Source organism: Scyliorhinus canicula, chromosome 8 (assembly GCF_902713615.1).
Source record: "Scyliorhinus canicula chromosome 8, sScyCan1.1, whole genome shotgun sequence".
Taxonomy (NCBI): Eukaryota; Metazoa; Chordata; class Chondrichthyes; order Carcharhiniformes; family Scyliorhinidae; genus Scyliorhinus; species Scyliorhinus canicula.
The window spans coordinates 22,480,129-22,497,642 of record NC_052153.1 but is presented as its reverse complement, the minus strand read 5'-3'; the positions used below and the strand labels follow the sequence as shown (position 1 = coordinate 22,497,642).

At 42.6% G+C, this 17,514-nt stretch overlaps 1 protein-coding gene across 5 annotated transcripts in view; it reads right to left on the bottom strand.

Moving 5' to 3' along the window:
- LOC119970159 (lysine-specific demethylase 4C-like) overlaps window positions 1-17,514 on the bottom strand; it is a 478,393-nt gene that overhangs the window by 206,847 nt on the left and 254,032 nt on the right. For 4 of the 5 annotated variants that reach the window (XM_038804261.1, XM_038804264.1, XM_038804265.1 and 1 more), the window contains exon 13: window positions 10,140-10,321. The exons of the other annotated variant lie outside the window; for it this stretch is intronic. In XM_038804261.1, the coding sequence (XP_038660189.1) occupies window positions 10,140-10,321 (182 nt within the window). The remainder of the gene's footprint in view (window positions 1-10,139; window positions 10,322-17,514) is intronic. 5 annotated transcript variants of the gene reach the window in all.

The following is a 17,514-nucleotide window of genomic DNA, read 5'->3' as shown; positions in this document are numbered from 1 at the left end:
TAGATGATTTTGAATTAGTCCACAAATCAAAGTCTGGTTTACGACATCAATTTCATTCTGTGATGGGTAGAAACTGGGTAAATGAGAAATTCACAGGTAGTCAAGGCAAAGGAGGTCTAGTTGGAGGTGGTAAGGAGAGTTTGACTCAGGTTAGAAGTTGGACACCTGACATCACAGTGTTGGTCCTTAAGAAAAATACTGGGAAGACAGACTCATTAAAACAAGATAAGTTAGTGGGTTTTATTAAAGTGGGAAGAAAAACCATTGCTCAAATGGAAGAGGTGCTACAGATTGTACAGCCTATTCAGAGGTTGGTGGATAAGCAGGTGCGAGAACTTTCTAAAGATTTGCGGGGTACAGTTTTACTTGTGTGTACAGGTACAGTAGGTAAACAGATTAAGATCTTAAGTGATACAGGAGCAATTCAGTCCTTAATGGTGAGAGATGAAGGAGCATTGCCAGAAAAGGTGGTAATATGTGGAATTAGTGGTGAGAGGAGTAGTGTGCCACTATGTAAGGTGAGGCAAGAGAGATGGGGAAAAGTGAAGTGGTGGCAGGAGTAACAGAAAAATTACCTTTTCCAAGAGTACAAATTATCCTGGATAATGACAGAGCTGAATCACAGGTGGGAGTGATGCCTATTGTGGCTGAAAAGCCAGTGGAAAGTCAAACTGAGAGTCATATTCTGGGGTTTTTCCTGACTGTGTGCTGACAAGCTCACAAAACCACAAGTTGAGACAGAGGAAGAGAACTCAAGGAGTTTGGACAGAGAGGCTGAAGTTCAGTTATCGGAAACTGTGGCTGCGATTCTCCGCAACCACGATGGGTGGGAGAATAGCGGGAGGTCCGCTCCCGCACCTCCCGCTATTCTCCCACCCCCCCCAAAATGGCGTGCCCGGTTTTCGACATGCCGCTCGGAGAAATGCGGGCCGCCGTGAAGGGATTCTCCGACCCGGATAGGCCGAGCGGCCTGCCGTTCCCGACCTGTTCACGACGACAGCTACCACACCTGGTCGCTGCCGTCGTGAACATGGCGCGCCAGGTAAGTGTGGGGCCTAGGGGGGGCGGATTGGGGATCGAGCACCATGACCGTGCTCGGGAGGGGACTGGCCCGCGATCGGTGCCCACCGATCATCGGGCCAGCGTCTCAAGGGGACGCACTCTTTCCCCTCCGCCGTCCCGCAAGATCAAGCCACCACGTCTTGCGGGGCGGCTGAGGGTAAAGACGGCACCCGCGCATGCGCGGGTTTGAGCTGTTCAACCCGTGCATGCGCGGCTGACGTTATTAGGCTCCGCATCATTCTTGGCGCGCTGGGCCTTGAAGCCAGGGACAAGGCCCGACGGCCGAGTTACCCGGTACGGCCCTCCTAGCTCCCCGGGGAGGGGAGAATAGGGGGCCGGGAGAGGCTTCCGACGCCGTTGTGAACCTCTCCAGGTTTCACAACGGCGTCGGGCCTTGCGGAGAATTCCGCCCCATGTCTGATCAAATGGTTGATAAAGACAAGAGTCCTTGGTGGATGAAGCGGATACCTTTAGTTCAAGAAAGTTGGTTGAATTATGCAAGATTCAAGATAAAGCAGTTACATCAGAAAGCATATTCGGAAATAATGAGTGTAAATGAGAGTGTTACTACATTAGAAATAATGTATTACTGAGAAAACAGAAACCTTTACATTTTCAGGCAGATGAGAAATGGGCAGAAGTTCATTATGTAGTATTACTGGTGGGTTCCAGAAAGGAGGTTTTGTGGGTAACACGTGAGGTTCCAGTGGGGGGTCATTTAGGAGTGAAGAAAGCACAAGCAAAAGTACAAAAATATTTTTATTGGCCTGGACTGCCAAAGGATGTAGTGGAATTTTGCCACCCGTCACACATGTCAGGTAATAGGAAACCTCGAGCATTAATCAAATCAGTACTCTTAATACCCATTCCAGCCTTTGAGGAACCTTTTGAGGGTCCTAATTGATTGCATGGGACCCCTTCCTAAAACAAAAAGTGGGAATCAGTATTTTTAACCATAACGATATGTCTACTAGATTTCTAGAGGCCATTCCATGAGGAAACATTACAGCTAAAAGGGTTGTAGAGGAGTTAACTAAAATTTTTACCAGATATGGACTACCAAAGGAAATCCAGTCAGATCAGGGATCCAATATTATGTCAAAGTTATTCAAGGAAGTTAGGAATAGTTTAGGAATAAATCAACTTAACTCAACTGCATGTAATCCAGAATCACAAGGAGCATTAAAAAGGTGGCATCAAACTTTAAAGACCACATTGAGGGCCTATTGTCAGGATTATCCAGAGGTTTGGGATAAAGAAATTCTATTTTAATTATTTGCAATGCGGGATGCACTAATGAATAAACTAAATTCAGTCCATTCAAATTGAGTTTTGGTCATTCGTTAGGAGGACCACTTAAATTAATCAAGGAGAAAATTGGTGAGTCAGCGTTCAGAGGCTATGTTATTGGATTGTGTGTCAAATTTCAGGGAGAGATTATCTAGGGCTGGTGAGTTGGCTAGAAAGTATTTATAATTGTCACAACATGTGATGAAAAGGAGGCAGATAAGAAATCAAAAGTTCATAGTTTTGTGAGTGGGGATAAAGTATTAATATTGTTACCAACGTAGGTGAGCCATTTATGGCAAGATTTAGTGGGTCTTATCAAATTGAAAGGAAATTGAATGAGGTGAATTATTTGATAAAAGGCCAGAGAGAAGGAAAACTCACTGAGTATGTCTTGTCAATATGCTCAAAAGGTATTTTGAGAGAGAAGGAAAGAAGGAGATGGTGTTAGTCATTGTAACTCAGGGAGAAGAGATAAATCCAGATTATTCTCAACGTGACACTCCTCAAATTAGGTCGGACAATGAGGAAGTAATAAGAAATTGGGATAAATTACTGAGTTAGCTTCTGGAGGAAAATCAAAATGACCTAAAAGAGTTATTAGTCATATAGAGCCATTTGTGGAAATAAATTGTGAAGTACAAAAGTAATTATATCTGATGTAGAAGTAGGAAATGCTACTCCAATTCAACAACATCCATAGAGGCTCAATCCACTATAGTACAGGTACAAAAGGAGATTGAAAGCAGGCTTAAGAATATCATCGAAGTGAGTTGCAGCGATTGGAGCTCACCTAGTGCGAAGGTACAAAAACCAGGTGGAACACGATGATTGTGTATCGACTATAGAAAAGTCAAAGCAGTTACAAAGTCAGATTCGTATCCTATTCCTCATTTGGAAGACTGTGTTAAAAAGATGGAAGAAGAAAATTTTATTACCAAACTTGACTTACTCAAAGAATACCGGCAAATATTTTATCAGACAGGGCGAGGGACATTTTGGCTTTTATGGTGCCAAATTGACTGTATCAGTTTAAAGCTATGGAGTTTGGAATGAAGAATGTGCCAGCAACATTCTAAAGATTAATCAACAATGTTATTTCTGGACTAAACAATTGTGCAGAGTACATTGACGAATAATGGTGTTCAGTGAAACATGGAAGGAACACTTAAGGAATTATTCGATCAACTACAGGAGGCTGGATTGGTAGTAAACTTGGCTAAAAGTGAATTTGAGATACAATTGAATATGGTCATTCCCCATGGAATATGAAAACCAAAGCAATTGGGGAGTTTTCGATACCATCAACGAGGAGAGAAGTTCTGAATTTCTGGGCACGAGTGGTTTCTATCGGAATTTCATGCCAGATTTTAACAGTGGTTGCCCCACTGACTGAACTTCTGAAAAAAACCAGGGAATTTCAGTGGACGTCAGAATGTCATGAGGCAATCGGAAAACTATGCTAATCACTGCACATGATTACTAAACCTTATCTCTACTTTGAAATGTGAGAAGACTGGAATGTACGAAGATGGAAGACTGAAATGGGCTATACTCATGTCACATTTGCATGCTTAAATGTTATATATGTTTGAGTATTAGTTGTGTTCAGTAATGAGAAATGTTTAGAGTTGAAAGGCTTTGTAAAATGAAGCCACCTGTTTATATTGCTGGCTCATTATTTTTAAGGGAGGGTGGTGTGTGACATAGAAACGTAGAAACATAGAAAATAGGTGGAATAGGCTATTCGGCCCCAAGAGCCTTCACCACCGTTCAATATGATCACGGCTGATCATACAAATTCAGTATCCCACTCCTGCTTTCACTCCATACCCTTGATCCCTTTAGCTGCAAGAGCCACGTCCAGCCCTATCTTGAATATATCCAACAAACTGGCCCCAACAGCTTTCTGTGGCAGAGAACTCTACAAGTTCACAACTCTCTGAAAGAAGAAGTTCTTCCTCACTTCAGTTCTGAATGGCTTTCTCCTTATTCTTAGCCTGTGACCCCCTAGTTCTGGACGTCCCCATCATCGGGAACATTCTTCCTGCATCTAGCCTGTCCAGTCCCATCAGGATTTATGTTATGTTTCTTCTAATCTCCAGTGAGTACAAGCCCAGTCGACCCAGTCTTTCTTCATGTCAATCCTGCCATCCCGGGAATTAGTCTGGTGAACCTTCGCTGGACACCCTCAATAGCAAGAATGTCCTTCCTCAAATTAGGAGACCAAAACTGCACACAATACTCAAGATGTGACCTCAGCAAGGCCCTGTACAACTGCAGCAAGACATACCTACTCCTGTACTCAATTCCTTTTGTTATGAAGGCCAGCATGCCATTAGCTTTCCTCATCGCCTGCTGTACCTGCATGCCAACTTTCAGCAACTGTTCCACCATGACGCCCAGGTCTCGTTGCTCTTCCCCTTTTCCTAAACTGTCACCATTCAAATAATCAGCCTTCCCGTTTTTGCCACCAAAGTGGTTAACCTCACATTTACCCGTATTATATTGCATTTGTTAAGTAATTGCCCACTCAGCCAGCCTGTCCAAGATTCTTTGCATCCTCCTCACAACAAACACTTCCACCCAGCTTCATGTTGTCTGCAAATTTGGAGATATTGCATGCAATTCCGTCATCCAAATCATTAATGTATATTGTGAACAGCTGGGGTCCCAGCACTGAACCTCGCATACCCCACTAGTCACTGCCTGCCACTCTGAAAAGAACCAGTTTATTCCTATTCTCTGCTTCCTGTCTGCCAACCAGTTCTCTATCCACGACAATACATTACCCCCAATAGCATGAGGTATCCTTTCCTCAGTCTTACAAAATTATTAAATATTGGGGTATGGTCCAGGGTCATAACACTCTCTCTCCATTTTGCTTTGTCTCTCTCCATTTCCCTTTCTCTCTCTCAATTTTGCATCAATCTTCTCATTTCCATCTCAATTGATCTCATTTCTCTACATTTTTTTTCAATGGTTAAGGAGATGATTGATGTTATTGCTGCAATGACATCACCGCATCATTATCTTTACAACATTCCAGTAATTTGTGGCACAAATACGACAGATGAGAATGATCAGATAAAAAGTCCAAAAATGCACCTTGAGATATGGCATTGCAATGGTTTATGACCCTCGTTCCTTTGCATGGGCAGTTGATGATGAAGGATGAACAATTTTAAATGATCACTTAAGAAAGCAGCAAGAGAGATTAGGAGAAGGTTTAAATGAGAAATGAGGGGGTTACTGGACCATGGGTTGCTTTATCACAGAGTGGTTGAAGTGGAAATCCTTGCATCCCTTAAGAAAATGCAAGTTAAGTATTTGAGGCAGACAAATATATTGGTTGATGGATAAAGAGCAAAATGGCAGTATTAATTCTAAATTTCCTCACAAAATGGTTGCTGAAACGCAATGAGTCAAATCACACAGTTATAGGAACACATAGCACAGGGGGTCATTCAGCCGATCATGCCTGGGCTGGATTTCATCCCACACCCATGCTTCTGGTTTGCAACCTGAAAAAAGGTCATCATCCTTAAGTCCCTGTTGAGCTACGTCATAAAATTATTTCTGCAATCAGCTTCCGCCACATTTTCAGGACTAACATTCCAGATGTTGATTTCACTGAAAAATATTATTGTCTCTCACCTGGATCTCATGCCAATTATATTAAATCCAATATTGACCTTATTAGTAGAGAGAATAATTTTTCATTTATCTTCTCTGTCAAGACACCTCTTAAACTTCTCTGTTATAAGAATAGTAGTCCTACTTTTCCAACCTCTCCTAACTGAATCCTCTCATCCCTGGTAACATTCTGCTAAACCTCTTCTGTCCCCTTCAAAGGCCTTAACATTTTTCCTAAGGTATGGTGCCGAAAATTTTCCACAGTACTCCAAATAAGGCCAATCCAAAGGTTTAGAAATTTCTAGCATAAAACCTACTTGCTTCTATGCTTTTGCATCTATTTTTAAATCCACCTAACCCTTATGGTTTTTAAAACTACTTTAAGAACTTGCCCTTTCACCTTTCAGGATTTGTTTAGTTGCACACAAAGGTCTCTCTATTAATCTGCACTTCTCAAAATTGCATTATGTACTGGTATTCCACGAATGCCACTAAACGGCATGACTCCACACTGCTGCTCTGCTTCTGTTCATTTCACCATCCTGTCTATTTCATTCTAAAGCCTATAATTATCTAACCACCATCCATTATGTCTTGTATAAACTGCAAATTTTATAACACAGATCACTACACCTGAAGCTAGGTCATTTATAAAAAATGAAATGAGTAATTGACCCAAACCTAATTGTTGGGGAGCACCTCTACAAACGACCTACCAATCTTAAAAGCACTTTCCACTTAATTCCAGCCTTCCAACTTCTTAACAAGCTTCATCGAAGGCACTTTTATAAAAAACCTTCCAAATATCCATACTGTTACCTAATTAAAGAAATCAATCTAGTTAATCATGATTACCAAATCCCGACTGATTCACCCATTCTCCATGATAATAGTTCCAATAATCTATCGATGTTAGACTTGGTGACCTGTAGTTTCCCAGTTTATTTCCTTGGTTTTTTTTTAACTTTATGGTGGCATCCTGTAAAGGTGGCTGGGTGTGCATAGGTCCCTGGGGAAAGGTTAATAGAGACAGCTTATCTATATGAACTGAGAGATAAAAGGATAAAGATATTTGATTCATATAATTATAATGAGGTTATGTTAAGTTTGAATATACAAATAAATAGGTTGGATTTAAAATTTGCATTATGAGATAAGTAGGGAAGACGTTTAGCTGGTGGTTATGTGTGGGGCAAGTGTCTTGAGACCAGATAGTTGTTGGGAAGGTGTGAAAGTTGTGAATTTGAAGCAGCCATCCAGTCAAGCCAAAAACGCTGTTTTTTTCAGAAATGCTTTAGGATTTCCGCATCAGAGTGGAAGTGTCTGAGGAGTCGTGCCGTATACCTTTATTAATGTGACGGTAGTTCTTCACCGTTGGTAATATTACTGGATTTTCAAAGTTAAAAATCTATAAGGGAGTTGTTACCAAGTAGATCATTTTCCTGTGCCCTCTGACCAAGAGTTTTTTTTGGTGGTTATTCTGGAAGACTATTTTAACTGTAACGTTAATACTATGTGAATTTTCTTTTCTTGTTAATAAATCTTCTATTTTTTTAAATCCTAAGGAGTTACTGGAATTCTATGCTTCTGAGGTCAGTAGCTTTTCATCCTCATTTTCAAAATACAAAAGGTTTATGATCAATAAACCAGGCTTCCCTGTGGGGAGTGATTTGCTGAGGAAATTACATCTGTTGTGTCAGTAACACCCTCCCTTTTCTTGAAAAGTGGCGCAACTTTAAAAATCTTCCAGTCCTCTGGCACTGCTCCCAGATCCAACGAAGATTCAAAGATTGTGACCGCTGCCTCTGCTGTTCTCACTTTTGCTTCTTTCAGTACCTTTATGTGGACCAGCCGACCAGGGGCTGGTTTAGCACAGTGGGCTAAATAGCTATCTTATAATGCAGAACAAGGCCAGCAGCACGTGTTCAATTCCCGTACCGGCCTACCCGAACAGGCGCCAGAATGTGGCGACCAGGGGCTTTTCACAGTAACTTCATTGAAGCCTACTTGTGACAATAAGTGATCATTATTATTATTCTCAGTAATGCTTTTTTTAGTAGGTCTTTTCTATCCATTATTCTCCTACTCATAACATCCCTCTGATTATTTATTGTAGCCATCATATCATCTGCTTTCCTTGCGAGGACCCGTACAAAGTGCTCATTTAATTCTGTGCCATGTTCTCTGCATTTCCATTGGGTCCTTAATAAACAACAACTTTTTCCTGGGAAACCGTTTACACTAGATAGGTTTAAAGATGTTTGAGGGTTCAGTTCCCTCAAAAGAAAGAGAGTTAGTCTTTTCTTGTAACTTCCCCTTGCTTCCTGAGTTAACTTTTTTTAGTTCCCTCCTGTCTTCCCTAACGTCTTGAAACTTTCTCCTGTCATTTGTCATAAACCTCCTTTGTCATCCAGGGCACATCAGCTTCGGGTGCCCTACTTTTTCCCCTTCAAAGGAAGATACCTCATTTCTACTTGAACTCTCTATTTTGCTAAATGCCCTAGATTGCTCCCTTATTGCTCTACCCTGTCTTTTCCAATCTATCTGCATATGGTCCCTTTTTAAAATCACTGAAATTAGCTCTTCCCCAGTTATGCATTTTTATCTTTGATATTTTCTGGCCTTTTTCCATAACTGAATTATGCTGTGGTCACTGTCAGCTAGATGATCTATTAGTGTAACACGCAGAACTTGAACAACTTCATTTTCCAGAGCCAGAGCTAACATTGCTTCCTCCCTTGCTGAGAGACATATTGACCTATGTATATCAGAAATTATTCTCCTTCCCTCTTTGAACACTGATTCATGCCACATGCAGATGAGAGTAATTAAAGCCCCCCAATAATGATCTATTTTTGTTGCAGGCCTTTGAAATTTGCTCAGCTGTCTCCTTCTCACTGCTGTTATATATATTATTTATGTATATAGATACAGAAAAAAAACACACGCAGCAATGTAACATCTCCACTTCTGTTCCTTCACTCAAATCAAAAAGATTTGGGTCACAGAAGCAGCAAGTGCATCATTGGTATTTAAAACGGCTTCATCATCCTTAGTATATACTTCCACGTAGCCTCCTCATTTTCCTTCACCATTTCAGAATACTCAGTAACCAGGAATAATGCAAATCCATTCCTGGTTTTGTTTGAGCCATATCTCTGTTCAGGCAACTATGTAATAGTCCCATCTGGCAACCCATGCCTACAGTTCACCAACCTTATTGGTTACACTATGGACATTGACATGCATAAAATGTATTGGCTCCATTTTTTTGCGTAAACCTCTATCGCTACATGGTCCTGTCAGCAAATAGATAAATCAATAAGTTCAAAATAAGTTATGATCTGAAAGATTCTTAATTTATTGGATCTTGTTAATTCACTAAATACAAATACATGGTGCAAATACACAGATCAGTCCATATCTGTAAAGAGAGCAGATTTGCATATGTAACTTTTCTTTCGACCTTAAATATTCCATTAGACTTGTATAACTTGATGCACTTCAGATATAAAGAGAATAATCAATGAAAAATTATTAGTCTAAAATTTCGAGTGTGATTTAATACACCACATTAAGTATCAAAATGTGCGATTCCATACATTTTTAGAAATTCCTAATTCAGACCAGTAACTTTTTTAAAAAATGAATTCACTATAAAATGCTATGGGTAGTCAAAAGTTTGCTGAAACTGTTCAATTTTACTAGTTTGAGAGACTAACTGGTAAGATCATAGATCGGCATGGTACTGTATCATGCAACGTAGTATTTACAAGCACAGGAACATATCTTTCCACCTAAAAGGTTAATGTCAGTGTTTATCCTCCACACAAACCACCTCCGACCCTCTTTAGCTGAATTCACAATCCTTCCATTTCTTTCTTCTTCATGTGATCATCTAGCTTCCCATAAAATGCACCTATGCCGGCTGCCTCAACCACTTCTTGCGGTAGTGAATTCCACATTCTCACCACTCTCTGGGTAGGTTTCTCCTGAACACCCTAACGATTGTCTTTATCCCCCAAAACTAACTCATGCCTCAGAGCTAAAAGTCCATGATCAAATCTGGAAAAAAATATTTTGAACGTGAAAACTGTTCAGATTCATCATCGTACTATTTTTAATTTCGCCCTTTGAGTAAAGTAACACGTTACCTGGTAATAAGGAAAGAAAAGTGAGCAAATGGCACAATATGGTTCCATTTTTGAGGTTTCTTCATTATACTCCTTCTCTGCTTGAAAATTGTGCGGTTTATTCTGCCAGAGTTGGATAAGAGGCTTGGCCCAAGGCTGAGTTTCATTTACCTCTTCTTCATTGGATGTGCAATCAACCAATTCTACAAAACAAAATTGTTCTACTTTTACTCTTTGATTTCCACAAGAATCAATTAAGTTGCAACATTAACATTTTCCCTTTCTAACATACTGTGTTAGGATTAATGCAACTGCTAGGTAGGGAAGAATTAGCCTGCAAAAACGTTACAGCACTACTAGGTTCTATTCCTATTTAATACTGTTGTAACTTCTCTTTAGTGTTATGGGCCAGGGTTTAAAAACTCCAAAGTATATTATGGAGTTCACCTGACCGAGAAAGCTTTGTTGAATTTGGCTAGGATGAGCACAAGAGCCTGCTTTTCAGGTGTTATTCAATAGACGTCTTAGACGCTTTTAATCAACAAAACAAGCTTTATTCTAAGAATTTAGTTAACATTTGTATAAACACACAAAGCAAGAATTATTTTATCAATTATGAACATAAAGACCCCACACAGCTACAGTAATCTATGTATAACCCTGAATGAATTCCCCCTTAACTGTTCCAATTCAATAACAAAATCCAATAAAACTAGAAACCCCTTTTCAAAGGCGTGGCCTAGCACACAACATTCTCACTGTTGTTATTGATACACTGTTCCCCTTTTCAAACAGCAGATTTGAATTCCTTCCAGAAAACAATTCTCTTTTAAGTTACCAAGCAGTCTGGAACTTTTAAAATGGAAATAGAGAGGCAGGCCAAAAAAAACTTCTGTTCTCTGTCTGAGTCCACAGCAGCCAAATCTGAAAGCGAAACCAAAAAACTCTCAACCCCAACTCAGCTCCACCCACACAAATGACATCACTGAAGCCATGTGATAGACAAAAAACTTTCTTAAAGGGACATTCCCATGACATTAGAGTGCAAGATATATGTTTGTCTTAACTAGTATACTTCACCTTAAAATAATATTAATCCCACAGTAGCCATTTTAGTACATAAAACTTCAGCAACACAACTCAGACTATACTAACTGTGGGGCAGACTGTTTGGAAAGAAACAGTAGAACAGAAAATGTAAAATTATGCTGCCCTTTTTTCCCCAGAGATGTAAAACAATTCTAGATTCTGGTCAACATAAATAGCAGCGTAATACAGGACAAGATATAAAATGCAGTACATCCACAGCCCAACGTTCTGAGGACCAATCATCTTCATCTGTGCAGGAAAAGTTAACCTGAACAAATTAGATTCAGTTTAGATATGTAGCTTTGAATTATTTACCACCGTTTTAAGCTCTAATACTTTAGCTGATCCATTCTGGATGCAGATTTAAATGCTGAAAATACTTAAACGGTAAATATATTTAATCTAAGGCAATACTATCTCACCAGAGTTACAATCATATAAATGCATAGTTAAGATCCCATGGCATTCCTCAGAGGCAAAGAAATTTCAGAATTGTACAATATGAAAATGAACCTTTTAACCCTTATTTTTGCATTTTATTTACTTTCTCAGATGTGTATTTTTTTTATTAATTCCAGGGATGTGGGCTTCACTGGCTAGGCCAACATTTATTGTCCATCCCAAATTGCCCTGGAGGTGGTGGTGTTGAGCTGCCTCCTTGAACTGCTGTTGTCCATGTGGTGTAGGTATATAACACCCACACTCCCTCGGGAGGGAGTTCCAGAATTTTGAACTCAATGGCAGTGAACCAACGGCAATATATTTCCAAGTCAGGATTGATGAGTGGCGTGAAGGGGAACTTCCAGGAGTGGTAATTCCATGTATCTGCTGCTCTTTTCATTCCAGATGGCAGTGTTCGTGGATTTGGAAGGTGCTGATGAGTCTTGGTGAATTCCTGCTGTGCAACTTGTAGAAGGTACACATGACTGCCGTTGTTTTGTTGGTGGTTGAAGAAGGGAATATTTGTGGATGGGGTGCCAATCAATTGGGCTGCTTTGCCCTGGATGGGGTCAAGTTTCTTGCGTGCTGTTGGAGCCGTACTCATCCAGGAAAGTGGAGAGTATTCCACTACACCCCTGAATTGTGCTTTGTAGATGGTAGACAGGCTTTGTGGCATCAGGAGATGATTTACTTGCCACAGGGTCCCAAGCTTTTGACCTGCTCTTGAAGCCATAGTATTAATATGGCTAGTCCAGTTCAGTTTGTCATCAATGGTTACCCCCAGGATGTTGGCAATAGGTGACAACTCCCAGGATGTTGAAATTGGGGATTCAGCAAAGGGAAAGCCACTGAATATCAAGGGGCCAAGAGTTAGACTCTCTCTTGACGAAGGTGGTTGTTGCTTGGCACTTGTATGGTACAATATTACTTGCCACTTGTCAGCCCAGGCCTGGATATTGCCAGTAAATGTCCAAATGCAGCAAGATCTGCTTCTGTATCTGAGCAGTAACAAATGGTGAACATTGTGTAAATATCACTGATCTTCTGACCTTATAAAATCATAGAATTTACAGTGCAGAAGGAGGCCATTCAGCCCATCTCAATTTGATTAGCTCTTCCATCACTTTACTGATGATCGAGACTAGACTGATGGGACGGTAATTGGCTGTGTTGGATTTGTCCTGCATTCTGTGTACAAGATATACCCGGGCAATTTTCCACATTGCTAGGTGGATGTCAGTGTTGTAGCTGTACCGGAACAGCTTGTCTAGGGGTGCAGCAAGTTTCAGAGCAAGTCTTCAGCACCAATGCCAGAATATTGTCAGGGCCCATGTCTTTTGCAGTAACCAATGCCTTCAACATTTCTTAATATCATGTGGAGTGAACCAAATTAGCTGAAGACTGGCATACGTGATGCTTGTGTCCTCTGGAGGAGGTCGAGATGGAGCAGCCACTCGGCATTTCTGGCTAAAGATTATAGATAATGCTACAGCCTTGTCTTTTGCACTGATTTGCTACCTGCTCCCTCCACCCGCCTCCCCCCACCCCCAACCAGACTGACACCTCATTTTTAGGTACGTCTGGTACTGCTCTTGGCACGACCTCCTCTACTCTTCATTGAACCAGGGTTGATCCCCTGACTTGGTGGCAATGGTATCTTTAATCTAATACTGGGTTTGCATTCAGCCCAACTATTCATTTTGGTCTCCCAATGTAGGTCTGTCCAACATTGGGATAGCAGAATCCAACCCAAGAAATCATAGTACTGGAAATTAAATTGCCATGTTTAAATTAATTTCCTGCAACAGAACAGGTGAACTTAAAAGCACAGCAAAAATCAAAGGATGTAAGGAATTCTATACAGCTAATGCTGCCTTAACTCATTCTGTCAGCACACAATTTTGGTACATAAGCAACGTCACTGGGATAATGGACAAACATTAGTAGTAAACAAATCTTTGATTATGCTCAACATACACCCCTGACATCTACAAATTGCAATTGATCGAATTGCACAGACTAATAACTATTTCAATAAGTAACTCTGGATTCTCATGAAGACTCATTCTGTTTAAGTCGTGAAAGAGTTAACGTCCCAACCACTAGGCATGCAGTTCACTGGTTCAGGTAGCAAAGTTAAACACAAAGGGCAAGATGTACCAGCCAGGCAGCACGGTGGCGCAGTAGGTTAGCACTGTGGCCTCACGGCGCCGAGGTCCCAGGTTCGATCCCGGCTCTGGGTCACTGTCCGTGTGGAGTTTGCACGTTCTCCCCGTGTTTGCGTGGGTTTCGCCCCCACAACCCAAAAATGTGCCAGCTAGGTGGATTGGCCATGCTAAATTGCCCCTTAATTGGAAAAAATGAATTGGGTACTCTAAATTTATAAAAAATAAAAATAAATAAAAAAGATGTACCAGCCATGTTGTCCTCGAATGGGAGTTCAACATGACTGGTAGATGATCTGCATGATTGGTAGATCCCGGCCGCTACTACGCCTCGCAGGATCTACCCAAGTCCCACGAGGCATCAAGATCAGCAACCCACCCACAATGGGTGTGAACAAGCCGCCACTCACGTAAATAGGCCTTAAACCTACTCACCTGGGATCAACCGGTCCCCCGGCATCTAACGGCCTCCCCTGGGAATCCCCAGCTGGGTGCCACTCAATACTGGTCCACACAAACTTGGACCAGGTGGAACGGCATCCGGGGGGGTCTCCCTGGCCATCAGAGGCGCTGGGTGATCAGGGATAGGGCAGGGTGGCCTCCTGAAACGCGGGCATCTTGGCATGGCCCGGCTGACATTTTGGTACTGCCATCCTGGCACTGTCAAGGTGCCCAGGTGGCAGAGAGCACTGCCAGGGTGCCAGTGTAAGGGTGCCTGGGTGGCACTGCCAACAGTCAGTGTCCGAATCCATGCCCATGAAAGGAGGGTAAAAGGGGGGTTATGGAGGGTGAGTGGGTGCAGGGCAGGTAAGAAGGAGCCTCTGGGGGCGGTGACGGGTGGGGGTCCTGAAAGGGGGTGGGGGAGCTTGTAAATAGGGTGTCCTCACTTGGGAGGGGTGTGTGGGATGACGTTGTTCATGGGTGGGAAGTAAGGGAGAGCCCACAAGCTCACTTTGAGATAGGGGCACCCTTTCAAAATGGCGGCCTGGTCTCTGATCCGCCTGTCTGGGAGCAAGTCCAGCTCCCCAGTGATGAAAATAATGTTAAGTGTGGGTTAAACCGGTGAGAAACTCCCCAGAGCCCAAAAAGTGACGAAATGTGGTCAGATAGCGGTGGGGAATTCGTCAGCAGAGCCAGGAAGAAACTCCCAGCAAAACCCACCACAAATCATACTTAGAAATGTTTTGGTTAGATTACACCCTAAGAGTCATGATATATTACAATTAAATGAAATGAAATGAAAATCGCTTATTGTCACGAGTAGGCTTCAAATGAAGTTACTGTGAAAAGCCCCTAGTCGTCACATTCCAGCGCCTGTCCGGGGAGGCTGTTACGGGAACAACTGTAGGCCCACTGTAGTCACAGTCTCTAAAGAGAGAGATTGAGAATGATAAACTGTATAAAAATTGTCTAATTTATTTATTTATTTGTATTTTGAAATTGTAGTTGTATAAGTTTACCTAAGGTTTAAGACATGGCAGGAGATCCCAGACCCGTGTCATGCTCCTCGTGTGCGATGTGGGAGCTCAGGGACACATTCACTGTCCCTGGCTCCTTCACGTGCAAGAAGTGTGTTCAGTTGCATCTCCTGTTAGACCGCTTGACGGCTCTGGAGCTGCGGATGGACTCACTTTGGAGCATCCACGATGCTGAGGAGGTTGTGGATAGCACGTTTAGCGAGTTGGTCACACCGCAGGTGAAAGTTACTGAGGGAGATAGCAAATAGGTGACCAAAAGACAGAGCAAGAGTAGGAAGGCAGTGCAGGTGTCCCCTGCGGTCATCTCCCTGCAAAACAGATATACCGCTTTGGATACTGTTGAGGGAGATGGCTCACAAGGGGAAGGCAGCAGCAGCCAGGTTCATGGCACCGTGGCTGGCTCTGCTGCACAGCAGGGCAGGAAGAAAAATGGCAGGGCTATAGTGATAGGGGACTCGATTGTAAGGGGAATAGACAGGCGGTTCTGTGGACGCAATCGAGACTCCAGGATGGTATGTTGCCCCCCTGGTGCAAGGGTCAAGGATGTCCCGGAGCGGCTGCAGGACATTCTTTGGGGGGGGGGGGGGGGAACAGCCAGCTGTCGTGGTGCACATAGGCACCAACGATATAGGTTAAAAAAACGGGATGAGGTCCTACAAGCGGAATTCAGGGAGTTAGGAGTTAAACTAAAAATGTGGGACCTCAAAGGTAGTAATCTCAGGATTGCTACCAGTGCCACAAGCTAGTCAGAGTAGGAATGTCAGAACAGATAGGATGAATGCGTGGCTCGAGAGATGGTGCAAGAGGGAGGGATTCAAATTCCTGGGGCATTGGGACCGGTTCTGGGGGAGGTGGGACCAGTACAAACCGGACGGTCTGCACCTGGGCAGGACTGGAACCGATGTCCTCGGGGGGGTTTTTGCTAGAGCTGTTGGGGAGGGTTTAAACTAATGTGGCAGGGGGATGGGAACCGATGCAGGAAGTTGGAAGGTAGTAAAACAGGGACAGAAGCAAAAGGAAGTAAGGGGAAAAGTGCAAGGCAGAGAAGACATAGTCAAAAATCTAAAAGGGCGACAGAACAAGGTACAGTGACTGAGGGGAGCTCAGTGAATAGGCCCAGTAATACTAAAAGGAATAAAACTGGAGATGTTAAGATTCAAAACAGAGGTAAAAAAACCAACATAAGTGTACTTTACCTGTAGTATTCGGAACAAAGTAAATGAGTTGATGGCACAAATCATCGTGAATAACTATGATTTAGTGGCCATTACTGAAACATGGTTAAAGGATGGTCACAACTGGGAGTTAAATATCCGAGGGTATCAAACTATTCGGAAGGACAGAGTGGATGGTAAGGGAGGTGGTGTTGCTCTGTTATTTAAGGATGACATCCGGGCAATAGTAAGGGATGACATCGGTGCTATTGAGGATAAGGTTGAATCCATTTCGGTGGAAATCAGGAATAGTAAGGCGAAAAAGTCACTGATAGGAGTAGTCTACCGGCCACCAAATAGTAACGTTATGGTGGGGCAGACAATAAACAAAGAAATAACTGATGCATGTAGAAATGGTACAGCAGTTATCATGGGGAATTTTAATCTACATGCAGCAGGGTAGCATGGTGGTTAGCATAAATGCTTCACAGCTCCAGGGTCCCAGGTTCGATTCCCGGCTGGGTCACTGTCTGTGTGGAGTCTGCACGTCCTCCCCCACGATTACCCACTCCAAAGAACAAGACCATGTTATGAATATGTAACAAACTTCCAGACAAAGTGATCAACTTTGCAACAGGATGAAGAACAGACAAAACAAGTTGTCAGACTCCATAATGAGCTGATGGGTGGTCAGACGAGACCATTTCAGAGGACAGGTCAGGCGAGACCATTTCAGAGGACAGGTCAGGCGAGACCATTTCAGAGGACAGGTCAGGCGAGACCATTTCAGAGGACAGGTCAGGCGAGACCATTTCAGAGGACAGGTCAGACGAGACCATTTCAGAGGACAGGTCAGGCGAGACCATTTCAGAGGACAGGTCAGACGAGACCATTTCAGAGGACAGGTCAGGCGAGACCATTTCAGAGGATAGGTCAGGCGAGACCATTTCAGAGGACAGGTCAGGCGAGACCATTTCAGAGGACAGGTCAGACGAGACCATTTCAGAGTCTTTATTGAATCATCATGGACAAACAAAAGCATCCTGTTTTTTCCATTAATAAGTTGGGG